The 11635-nt window shown below is 42.6% G+C and overlaps 4 protein-coding genes across 6 annotated transcripts; all 4 read right to left on the reverse strand.

The window, feature by feature from the left end:
* Window positions 1-312: 312 nt before the first annotated feature.
* Window positions 313-3399, reverse strand: LOC108094462 (ras-related protein Rab-9B). Its single transcript, XM_017195044.2, has 3 exons — window positions 2917-3399; window positions 1037-1231; window positions 313-884 (listed from the first exon to the last, which is right to left on the reverse strand). Exons 1-3 carry the CDS (start codon window positions 3106-3108, stop codon window positions 504-506), a joined length of 768 nt encoding a protein of 255 aa, XP_017050533.1. The 5' UTR covers window positions 3109-3399; the 3' UTR covers window positions 313-503.
* Window positions 3400-3603: 204 nt separating this feature from the next.
* On the reverse strand, window positions 3604-5381 carry LOC108094477 (RNA-splicing ligase RtcB homolog). Its single transcript, XM_017195063.2, has 2 exons — window positions 3973-5381; window positions 3604-3884 (listed from the first exon to the last, which is right to left on the reverse strand). The coding sequence occupies exons 1-2, from the start codon at window positions 5263-5265 to the stop codon at window positions 3657-3659; spliced, it is 1521 nt and encodes a 506-aa protein (XP_017050552.1). The 5' UTR covers window positions 5266-5381; the 3' UTR covers window positions 3604-3656.
* Window positions 5382-5681: 300 nt separating this feature from the next.
* Window positions 5682-9196, reverse strand: LOC108094443. Its single transcript, XM_017195018.2, is given in 3 exon segments — window positions 5682-5807; window positions 5810-6479; window positions 9111-9196. Coding segments are annotated over 2 exon segments (714 nt in total). The 5' UTR covers window positions 6474-6479; window positions 9111-9196; the 3' UTR covers window positions 5682-5757.
* On the reverse strand, window positions 6505-11611 carry LOC108094440 (alkaline phosphatase). Of its 3 annotated transcripts, none has more exons than XM_017195013.2 (2): window positions 11429-11611; window positions 6505-8729 (listed from the first exon to the last, which is right to left on the reverse strand). In XM_017195013.2, exon 2 carries the CDS (start codon window positions 8687-8689, stop codon window positions 6896-6898), a length of 1794 nt encoding a protein of 597 aa, XP_017050502.1. In that variant the 5' UTR covers window positions 8690-8729; window positions 11429-11611; the 3' UTR covers window positions 6505-6895. The 3 variants fall into 3 exon arrangements, with proteins under 3 accessions (XP_017050502.1, XP_017050501.1, XP_017050499.1); XM_017195012.2 differs by lacking the exon at window positions 11429-11611 and adding an exon at window positions 9121-9220; XM_017195010.2 differs by lacking the exon at window positions 11429-11611 and adding an exon at window positions 9111-9220.
* Between the last annotated feature and the right edge of the window lie 24 nt (window positions 11612-11635).

Genomic DNA, 11635 nt, shown 5'->3' on the forward strand with positions numbered 1-11635 from the left:
ATAAATACGGTATAATTTTGTGTGTTATTTAAGACACCAAAAGCTTATTACTGTTATACAGTAGAAAAATATTTAACTAACTAGACTTTTTTTTACTGTATAACAGCTACATTGTTTTGTGTAAAGCAAAAAATTGTTTTACAAACAGCAGAAACCAATTTAAAGATATTATTACAAATGGGAATAAAAAGTACAATAGTTTGACAAATATTAGATTCAATTACTCTTATAAAACCTATTTTTTGATCCTTGACAAAAAACATATATCTTAAAGCAGATCTTTTCTGTTATGCTGTGCTATTCGTCCTTAATAATTTTTAAAAGCAAACATTCTTTAGAATATCATCAACTTCAGGGTAATCGCTTTAAATGTTATCAGCATTGATTACTTTTTGGTCTGGGACACTTTCCCCGTCGCAGAATGGAATGCATTCAAGGTCAACCCGGTGGGGTAAGTGGTTAAATTAAGCGTAAGTCCCCTGACAGCTCCAGTCTGTCCGCAATCATAGCCTATAATTGGTGGCTGGCGCCTTTGCGGCGTCGCGCTTTTGTCCAAACATCTTCTTGCCCGGACTCCGCATGGCGTCATCGTGGCCATCCGCATCCTGGTTCCCGCCTCCTCCTCCGCCGCCGCCCGTGCAACATATGCGTCGCTGCACCAGACGAATGGGGCTGGTGAGGTCAATGGTGTCACCATGCTGGCGCAGTTCGGCCTCCGCCACGCACTCCATGTGTCGCCATTGGCGAAGGCCAAGGACGAAGGCATCCGTCACATTGGTGGCCGCTTTGGAGGAGGTTTCGATGTGGCAGGCAATCTTCTGCTCGGCGCACCACTGCTGCACTCCCTCGAAGGACACCTGTCGCTTCTGGGCAGGAAGATCGTTCTGGAAGGTGGAAAACCATTATAATAGAAAATCAAATATGACTTAAAATATTTAGAATTCTTTTAAGTTCCCAATTAAGTTGAAACTTATGTTCTATGAAATACTTCTGTTTATCAAAGTTAAAGGATTTAAGCTCTTAACTTTCTAGTTACCTTATTTCCCACCACAATGAAGGGAAACTTGTCCTGGTCGACGTCTGCATAGTTGATGAACTCGTTGCGCCACATACCCAATCCCCTCAAGCTGTCGCGATCATCGAGGGCATAGCACAGCAGGCAGATGTCCGATCCCCGGTAGAAAGGTGTGCGGAGTGCTCGAAATCGTTCCTGGCCAGCCGTATCCCATATCTATATAGTTCGGGGAAATACAAAATCAAACAAAGGCGTCAATTAAGTTTGATTGAATTGACGATTCAATTAACGCTCTATTGCAATTTGCATTTAATTTACAAATAAACTGGCTGAGAAATAGTGCAAGTGGCCAAAATCAGAGGGCTTTGTCTAACTGACTCACTAACCAACCATTTGTGTGCCAAACAAATATTTAGTTTTAGAACTAGTCAGGAGAACCTTCAGCTGATAAGAAATTGTAAGCGATAAGCTAATTAGACAAAAAAATAAGTAGTTGAATTTGAATAATAAATACTTTTTGCAATTAAAACATTACACTTTTCAAATTGTGACACAATCCTGACTATGTTTATATTGATTTTAACAATTATTAATGACCATTAAAAAAACTTGTCAAATGTTAACATATGAATAATGTTATTAACCCCTACAAGGGTATACAAATTTAAACCTCGAAAGTCATGAGTAAACTGACCTTTCAAAAGTGTTAGTGCTTCCCATGGTAACTGGAATATTTATAGACAGTAAAAAACACCCTAGCTAATTTTTTTTTTTTTTTGCAGAACCGGCTTTGGGAAGCCCTCATTTCCCAGAGTTCTTCCATGGCTCAGTGAGCCCCAAAACACATATGTATGTATCTTGTCTAGATTCTGAAGCTTCAAAATATGCGAAATTCTCCTGGGATTACTCATCTAACAATCTGCATTCCCGTACTTTCTATACATCGCAAAATCGGAGGGTTCAATTAGAATCATTATTCCGATTCGCGTCACCTTTGCAACAATTTGCTCACTCACTCAGACCCACTTGAATATTCATAAGTTTTCCGAGCTTGGCGAACTGTGAACAATATTTTGTTTTGGCTTCGATAACTCAAAACACAAGTGACAACATAAATGAAAAACAATTACGATGTGGATGAGACTGAGACTGAGAACAGAAAATCCGGCGGCGGATGAAACAGAGTCTCTACTTTGTAAACCGAACAGAGAAACTGTCATTATTGTTATTATTTCGGTTTTGTTTTTTGCAATGCCAAGCTCCACGTTAATTGAGTGGAAATTGAATGCCTAAAAGTGTGTGTGGGCATGGGGCAGATGGAATAGATACTGCTACAAATATAAAGGTACAGTGGATAGACTTAGGTAATCCGAACCACATTTATTATTATTGTTGTTATTTCTAAGTTACCCGGAAAACTAACTAATATCAATGCAAGGCATTCTACGAAAAATTCTCTTTGAAAGCAACTTTAATTGAAGTCTAAGATTCTGTGTGGTGTTGTACACATTTAAATTTTCAACAAATTAAATCACTTTTTTTCTTCTAATCCAAGGCCATACTTTTTAGAATTCTTGAATTTCTGCATGCCCACTGTTATACGAATGATAGGAAGAGCAAAACAAAGCGCAATCGTTGTTCAGTTTTTAAGTGTTCACATCAACGAAATGCCGGTGGATTGGGGATCGTGGGGCCAAAAGTGGACGAGGGAAGAGATAAGGGGGAGGAAATACTAATTATAAAGGAACTACGCTTGGCGTGTTGTTATCTTGCACAACTGTTGCATTCGCCATAAAAGTTGCAAAAGATGGCCCCAAAAGTAAGCAAAAAAGTTTCTATTGATTTGTGGTATTTACTCGTAATTTTGTAACACATTATTTCGTTATATAACATCGAATTACCTGCAGTGTATAGCGCTCTCCGTCGACGACTATATCCTTGTTCATAAACTCCACGCCGATGGTGTGGAAATTGTTTTCCTCGTAGCGATTTGAAACGAAGCGATTGAGTAGGGCGGATTTTCCAACCCCCCCATCGCCCAATATGACGACCTTCAGCAACTTGGATTTCTGCGGTGGCCGCATGTTTGTCATATTGGCTGTGTTTGTTTATTCTTACAATTAAACCCGGCAACAGTGTGTAGATTTCTTTAGCTTTTCCCTATTGCGCAGCTGAAAGCGGCTCTCGGTTTATAATGACACTTCTATATAATTTGCACACGATTCTCGATCGATTTACTGCACTTTTCTAATTACAACTGTCGAGTATTGTTAAAAAAAAAACGTCAATTCATGATTTTTGTTAGAACGAATTTAAACGCGAAGCTCAACCGAAATCCGCGCCGTGGAGCAGGTCCAATTGAATGGGCTGTCAGCTGACAACTAACAGACCGGCGGTGCTCACGGCTTAACATTGGGTTGATTCCAAAATAACTGTGCCGTTAACAGAGCGACGATTTAGGGTGACCATTAGCTCTTACCTGGCGGCGCCAAAATTATAAAAATAATATAGAATATTCGTTAAACATGTTTCGAACTTTTAATAACAAATTGCATCAGTGGAAAAAAAACACTTACCCACTTAATGAATTTAGTTTATAATTATAAATCTTTATTGATTTAATCACAATAATAAATTAAGATCAGCCCTTGATAACAGCAATGGGTCGCATTTTTATGCACTTCTTGCTTATGCCCGCCGCATGACAAGTGTCAACCACATCCGTGACGTCCTTGTAGGATTCGGGCGCCTCCTCCATGACCAACTTGGGCGAAGCCACGCGAATCGCAATGCCCAACTGGTCGAGCTTGTCCAGCACCTCCTTGTAGTCCAGATTGCGGCGGGATTTGGCGCGAGATAAGGCGCGACCCTAAATATTTAAAATGAGTCATTCATTTACGGGTATAGAAATGCGCATCGAATGACAAAGACTACCAAAAATTTTAATATAAACTTACCGCTCCGTGGCAGGTGCTGCCAAAGGTCTCCTGCATGCCCTGCTCTGTTCCAGTCAGCACGTAGCTGCAGGTGCCCATGGTTCCACCGACCAGGACTGGCTGTCCCGTCAGCTGATAGTCCACTGGGATCAGGGGATGATGGGGAGGAAAGGCGCGCGTCGAGCCCTTGCGGTGGACGAGCAGCTTGCGCTCCTTGCCGTCCACGATGTGGTTCTCCACCTTGGCAATATTGTGCGAGACATCATAGATGACGTGCATGTCGAGATCGTCGGGGGTGGTGTTGAACATCTTGGCGAACGCCTGGCGGGTGAGGAATGTCATGGAGCTGCGGTTGACCCAGGCAAAGTTCGCAGCCGCTGCCATGGCCTTTAGGTAATCCTGCCCCTCAACGGAATTGATCCTGGCGCAGGCCAGCTGTCGATCGTTGGTCTCGATCTTGTCCCGCTTCATGGCCTTCTCCATCTGCACCAGAGCATCGGTGGCCACCTGGTGGCCGAAGCCCCGGCTGCCCGAGTGAATCATGACCACCACCTGGCCCTGCTCCTCGATGCCCATCTTGGAGGCGCTCCACTTGTCGTAGATCTCGTCCACCACCTGGATCTCCGCGTAGTGATTGCCCGCCCCCAGCGTTCCCAGCTGCGGCAGTCCTCGTTTCTTGGCCCTCATGCTCACCTTGGCGGGATCGGCATTGAGCATTCGGCCGTATTCCTCGCAATGCTCCTTGTCCTCCGCCCAAACATAGCCCTCCCGCAGAGACCAGTCCATGCCCATTTCGAGGGCCTCCTCCAGATCGCGGGCATTCATGGGGATGATGCCCTTGGAGCCCACGCCCACGGGTATGTGATCGAACAGCGACTGCGCCAGTTGCTCCTTCACCGGCTGCACATCCTTCTCGTAGAGATTCGTGCGCAGCAGCCTTACGCCACAGTTGATGTCAAAGCCCACACCTCCGGGACTCACAACCGATAAGGGATCGTCCATATCGAAGGCAGCCATGTTGCCAATGGCGAAACCATAACCGGAATGAATGTCGGGCAATCCGATGGATCGACCCACGATTCCCGGCAGGGCAGCCACATTGGCTATTTGCTTGACGCCCGGCAGGAATCCTCCCACTGCTCCCGGGCGACAGGAGTTCTTCAGTTCCTCGAGCATCAGGCGCTCCAGGCGACTGTTCACATAGAAGCATCCCTCCACATTCATGTTCGGCTGGAAGCCCTTCTTGATCCGCCAGCAGTGGTCGCTCACCTTCTCCAGGTACTTGAGCTCATCGTTGTACGGACGCACCACCATCCTGCTCTTTGTAGGATGTACTTGCCACAGAAATGCAGTAGGAATTTCTATTTATAGAGTTATTGTTATTATTTCGTCAGCCTTTTTAAGCATTTCGTGCCGGCATGAAACGGCAGTGTTACCAGTCGGTGAATAATTTAAAACCCCAAAAGCTTTAGTTCTTGAAACTGTGCTGCCCCCTAATAGGCTGTTCAGACTTCCGTTTTTTTAGTTTCATCCATAGTGTGCAGTATTGGGATTAAAATAATCGAGTATATAATTTATGCAACTATCGATGTCTTGCCAGTTAAAAATCTAAAAAATGTTCAATTCAATGATCTGTTAAATTTATTTGTTTTATCAACATTTGGCAAACAAAAATCTTTATAAAAATTACAAATTTATTGTAAATGCAAAGAAGTCCCTGTTTAGTAAATGCTAAATTTACATATCATAATATCAAAAACACAAATTTTGAATTAATCAACACCTCCGAGATCTTTCAATACGATTTTAAAACGTTTGGAAATAATCCTTGTAGTACTTATAATAGTTCTGAATATTGGAGGGGGACCATATATCTTGAAATCTCCATTGATTAAGTCACTTATTAGGAAACTTAAGTTGGGACAATGCTGGGCCAGATTTTCGGGAGAAAAGGGAGTAGGACCCAAGATTGTGATGTGGATGAGTTTCAGAGATGGCAACCTATTGAGTATTTGGGGTTCCAGATAAGAATCTCCCGTCTGATTGTTGACATGGAGCAGAGAGAGCGCCTTCAACTTATCTGCCGATTCCAAGAGCTGTGCTATCTGGTAATCCCTCACATCGCAATGACGCATGTCCAAAAATACCAGCGATGGAACCACCTGGGCCACGGTGCTCAATACATCAAATGTAAACTTGGCGTGATCCAATTTTAAGGCTTTCAGTCTTCCACTTTCAGAGGCTCCTTGGCACAGAGGCTTCAGGTATCGCAGGATATGCTCGTCCCTGGTGGAGTATCCCACGTTAATGTGCAGACTGTTCAGGTGGTGACCCAGTTTAACCATTAGATCTTTGTGAAACACAGGAGGTTGCCTCATGCTGAATTTGAGATCCTTAAATCGAAAGAGTTGTCTTTCGATGGCTCCATCAAAGCACTGAATTTCATTGTAGAGGTAAAATAGGTTATCAAGATCAAGATAGCTAAATATGTGATCCAGACAATCCTCGTTCAAAAGGTCCATTTCAAACTATAAAGTAAAAAGAAAAACAATGTTTTTTATTAAAAACAATTTATTTTGATTTATTTGTGTAGACACAAGCCTTCAAGTTCACTTTCAGCTAGACTCTAATAAAATTCTTATTTTGGCTGTTGAGATAGCAACTTCTCTTACAGGTTTCACTGCTTAATACATAAAAGGAGGAAAGATATTTTAAACAACTAAGTAAAGATTTATTTTTTTCTTAATCAGAGCGGTAAATAAAGTAAAGTTTAATACTCTGTATATTTAAATTGATTCAACCTTCATTTTCCTTAAAATTCTTAAACACCAACAGATTGTTATAATCAGGTCAACGTAAATATTTAGCTTCTGCCGCTTAACAAAATATTGTTTTCGTAAACATATTTCTTAATATTTCTGAGAGTAAATGGATTTATCTATATTTATAAAGGCGTTAGCTCAGCCAAAGTTTCGGCGATGGAACTGTCCCGGAAGCGTCCGATCCTCAGGGCGTAGGAAATGGCGTGGGCTACATAGCTTTGTTCATGGACGCCGTGGAAAAGATAGGACATGGCTCCATCGGCGTGAATCGTAACATCGGATCCGCCGTGGAGATTTTCGTCTGTATTAATAGCTGCCTGTTGGGTGTAGTCCCAATCGGTTATATTATCGCTCGTGGGATCCTTTCGGTTCTGGGTTTCGGGATCCACCTGAAATCCTTTATAGCTAGTGCCATAAGTCAATGTGGTGTAGGGGGTTTGTTCTGTCTTTGAATTTCCCGCAAGACCCAATATGCTGGAGCCTCTATCAGGATGTCCGTTAATCGTTAAACTATGCGAGTGATCTGCTGTTACTATTACTAGAGTTTCATCCAATCGATCCGTGGACTTGAGGAAGGCAAGCGTGGACTCAACAGCCGTATTTAGCTCGAGAACCTCATGAAGTGCCTTGCGGGCATTTCCCCGATGATGTGCTTGATCGATGAGGCCAGCTTCCACCACCAACAGAAATCCTTTATCGCTGTTTCCCAGAACTTCGAGCGCCTTCAGAGTCATATTTGATAAAGAAGGCATTCCGTTCTCACTCCGATCTCGCTCGTAGTCGTACATAAGGTGGCCATTGGCGAATATGCCCAGTAGATAGTCAACATTCTGGCCATTGAGATTCCACAACTCACGATTGTTTTGGATGACGGCATGCGTAACACCCTCCTCTTCCTTCAGCCGCCTCCAATCTTGGATAAGATTCCGTCCATCCGCCGATTTGCTGGCCCAAGTGTCCAAGGGATCGGCTGGTGAATCGACGACATCGGACACGAGCATCTGACGACCACCGCCCATTATTACATTGATTCTCTGACCAGTGGGCTGCTCGATCAGCTGACGGGCTATATCCATACAGCCCTGATTCCGGGCCTCTTCCGTCATTCCGGTTTCACACTCCCAGCGGCGATCGGCCACATGGGCATAAAGCGCCGCCGGAGTGGCATGGGTTACCCGGGTTGTGGTCACAAAGCCTGTTCTCATTCCGTCCAGCTGAGCCCATCTGAGAATCGTCTGGACATGGTGATCCTTCTGCAAGGATGCGGTACAGTTTCCTAGTGGCACATTCGCGTCCACTCCGCCGGTTTCGTAGTTCACCTTGACTCCGCCAAAAAGCGCGGTAGCCGTGGAGAAGGAATCCGGAACTTGCTTATCGGCACAGTAGGTCTTCAGTAGTCCCATGTCCGGAAAGCGCTCCCAACTGAGGAGTCCTTCCTCCTTGAATCCGTAGATACGAGCTGCTGTCACCGTATTCGGTCCCATGCCATCGCCCACAAAGAGTATTACGTTCTTGGCTCGTCTTCGATTAAATTCCCGGTATACGGCCTTTTTTAGCTCATCGATTCCTTGGTCGTACCACTCCTGCTGCTCCTTGGGCAGCGTTACGTTCCAAAAGGTCACCGTTTCCATGTCGCCCACATCGCCGGACATTCCGTAGTGCACCACAAAGCCAATACACATGGCTGTAATTATAAGGGCAGAGAAAACCACGGATATGATAAAGAGTCTGGATCTGAACCATTTCGAATTTTGCACGACACTATTTCTTGATCCATCAATCCCCTGGGAGCTTCCAGTTTCGACATTATCCTTAACGCCAGAATCCAAATTGTTTAGCTGAACCTCCGTCATGTCCGCATCGCTCAGTTTTCGAAACTTTGTGCTTTTTATCGGTGTCTCACTTCTTTTTTCCATTTCTCATTCACGTCTTGGATCCGCCTAATCTTTATACAGACTGAAAATGCGAGATATATTGCAGATTGTTAACTAATCATTGTTGACCATAGATAAAAGGCAATTTATAGACAGAAAGACTTAACTGGCATTGATATTTGGTATTTTTCGGTTGGTTTTAAATTTTAAGAGTGACTTGAAGGCTTTCAAATTAAATTATTATAAGCTAACAAAACTAACGGGTAAAAATACCTCAATCTGGTTATGGTTGAGATTAGGTTATCATTCCTCTTCTTAATTTTTAATAAATTTATAAAATTATTTATTGTTTAATTAAAAAAAATTAAATATTAATTTTTTAAATGCAAATAAGGAAATAATTAACATAAGTAACGTATTTTAAAGAATTAATGAGTGGCGCGCTGCACCGCGGTAGTTTTACCGATACCGACACCTATCGATAGGCAATCAGCTGTTTTGCCTCTCTCGCGAAGCCCAATTGGACGCGTCTGTGTGTTGGGGGGGTGCTCGTGTATGTGTACGTGTACGTGCTCCAATGTTTTTTTGTATTGTTTATGACCGCCGCCGCCGCTCCAAAATTAAAGTGATTCATATAATAAAACTCGTCTCCAACTCGCGACGAGGTCCACCTATACTCGCCATTCGTCCGCTGGCAACGGCTTTAAATTAGTCTCGATTCCAACTCCGCGCGAACGACAAAAAATAACAGAAAAGTGTTTGCGTGGATTTCGCTCTTCGTTTTCAATCAGCATCAATTAAAAACGCGTGTGCCTGTGCCAAATAAATCCGATAAACTAAGCTAAAGAATTGGGGAGGAGCGGAAAATACACTCACTTATACATCAGCAGAGCGGAACAAAAACAACGCTACATAATGGACGATTTGGGTGAGTGGTCCACTTTTCCTCAGCGAAAAGAAAAGCAAGAGAGACTTCCTGAACTAAAGAATTCCGTAGCATAAAACGTGTGACGTAGGCAAAAACCACTAAGATAATGCTCCAACTTCAAGGTCAGTCGTTAATTGAAGTTAATTAGCATGCCGCAGGGGTCTCGGGCATTGGCCGCCAGGTGGCGGCACCGAAAGTCGAAAATTTCACGGATGAATATTTTTCGGTACAGTAAAACAAGATTAATAATAAACGTGCAGTTTGAAAATGCGGTGTTGGTTTGTTGATAAAAAGCAAATGTTTTGCTTCTGGTATTCAAATGAATCAACTTCCTGTTCGAACTTGTCATACACAATAAAAATACACCAAACAAATCATTCTAGGGATGTGCCAACAAAAATGAAAAAATGCATTGCCTTTCGAGGTGTAGTTCCCATTGACCAATATATACTGTATTTCGAAATTCTTATCGTTAGCATACAAGCATTAATCACGATTAAAAACGGTTGTGTTACGTGACGTTTAATTCTGGATGATGAATTCCAAGTGCACGTCTTATCGCCAACCCGTACATACGAATTTGTTTTTGCAATTTCAGAAGGGGCTCCCACACAATATAGCACACTTCGTTTAACACAATTTGCATTCCTTGCACTTTTATGACTTATCCGAATTCCTGGAATTTGAACATAAAAGCATCAAGAGCCGCACTTCCAGTGTGAGATCATTCACAATACCCCAATGGAGCGAGGGTGTGGTTATTCAAAACCCTTGTACTTTTAGTGAATGATCTGGGAGAGAGAGATTTGCCGGCAGCTTTATTTGTTTTCTTTTGTTGCCACATAGTGCTCTTTTAGTCACCATCAGCGAAATAAAAGTATATCGGCCGTTCTTTATTTTCTTTATGACACAATTCTTCGCTGTTTACAGTCTCTCCTCGTGTTCTTCCGAATGTCTTTTGATAAAGTAAAAAAAAAAGAAAAACCCACTCGTGGAAGTGCAGCCATTTCTTCATTTGTAATCTTGTTTTTTTCGGCCCAGACATTCTTAAGAAATGAGTAAAGGCCAGGTCACAAATACTCTCGAAAAATTCCAGCTGACTGACACTCCACCTTTGCACAGTGGTCTGAAGATCCCCATAATTTGCATTCACAAGATACAAATGTATCTTTCTAAATGTCAAACAGTATCTATAAGTTTTGTCTAACTAAAACTAAACTTTAAAATACATTTTCCTTTTTAAGATATTTGCATTATTTACTTAATTCTTTAGTTTAAAGTGGTAAACTATAAATGTCAATGAATTGGAACAGGAAGCTGGGATTTCATCCCCAGCTCCATCTTCTTCTTGATCTTCTTCACCGGCTTCAATTGCATCAATTTAGCTCTGCAGCCATTAGTGAGTGTGCGCCCACTTCATCGCCCACTCGACACGCAATGTCTTCTGTTCGTGTTGCGTGTGTGCACTGTAACAGCAGTGACGAGATGATCTGTCGAGATCGGTTAAGTCTGGGACTTGAGGGTCGTTTTCCACCGAGAGTGAAGCTGGAGCGGCACAATGAAGATAGCGCTCGGTTATGGTTGGGGAATAAACCTTGCACAGTGGGATTATAACTTATATTTCAAGATCGGCTTTCATGGCTAACAAATTTGCACACAATCGTGTGTTAAACTTTGTATAAATGTGCCCTTCCTAAATCGTTAAATTTGCGTACTTACACTTATGTAATTAAAGGACTGCATAAAAATACAACAGAATCGACTTAAATAAAAAAATTTATAAGCCGACATGCTATTGATTTTTTTTTCTCTTTTCTTTCAATTAAAAGGGATTTTATTTGTTTTTGACTCACGTTTCTTATATATATCTTGTTTGCCAAGGAAAGGTCGCGTTTATTGGCAACTGGCCCACTGTTCACACACCGAAAGGAAAGCTCCAAACGGGCGACAATATTTTTGTCCGCTCTGGTTTCCTTTTCCTTGTGCCTCCCACTTGCGGTCGAGATGCTCCGCCGCAGGCCGCAGAGCCCAATGAAAAGCCATTCCAAAAGCAAATGAAA

The sequence above is a fragment of the Drosophila ficusphila genome, unplaced genomic scaffold, assembly GCF_018152265.1.
Source record: "Drosophila ficusphila isolate 14025-0441.05 unplaced genomic scaffold, ASM1815226v1 contig_127, whole genome shotgun sequence".
In the NCBI taxonomy this organism is placed as follows: Eukaryota; Metazoa; Arthropoda; class Insecta; order Diptera; family Drosophilidae; genus Drosophila; species Drosophila ficusphila.

Excerpts from the sequence above, each read along its gene's own strand:
- LOC108094462 (XM_017195044.2), bottom strand. The coding sequence starts at position 3,108 with ATGACAAACATGCGGCCACCGCAGAAATCCAAGTTGCTGAAGGTCGTC. Across the intron at positions 1,232-2,916 it reads GAGAGCGCTATACACTGCAG|ATATGGGATACGGCTGGCCA; the intron begins GTAATTCGATGT and ends CGAACTATATAG. Across the intron at positions 885-1,036 it reads TCATTGTGGTGGGAAATAAG|AACGATCTTCCTGCCCAGAA; the intron begins GTAACTAGAAAG and ends TCCACCTTCCAG.
- LOC108094477 (XM_017195063.2), bottom strand. The coding sequence starts at position 5,265 with ATGGTGGTGCGTCCGTACAACGATGAGCTCAAGTACCTGGAGAAGGTG. Across the intron at positions 3,885-3,972 it reads GCAGCACCTGCCACGGAGCG|GGTCGCGCCTTATCTCGCGC; the intron begins GTAAGTTTATAT and ends TTAAATATTTAG.
- LOC108094440 (XM_017195013.2), bottom strand. The coding sequence starts at position 8,689 with ATGGAAAAAAGAAGTGAGACACCGATAAAAAGCACAAAGTTTCGAAAA.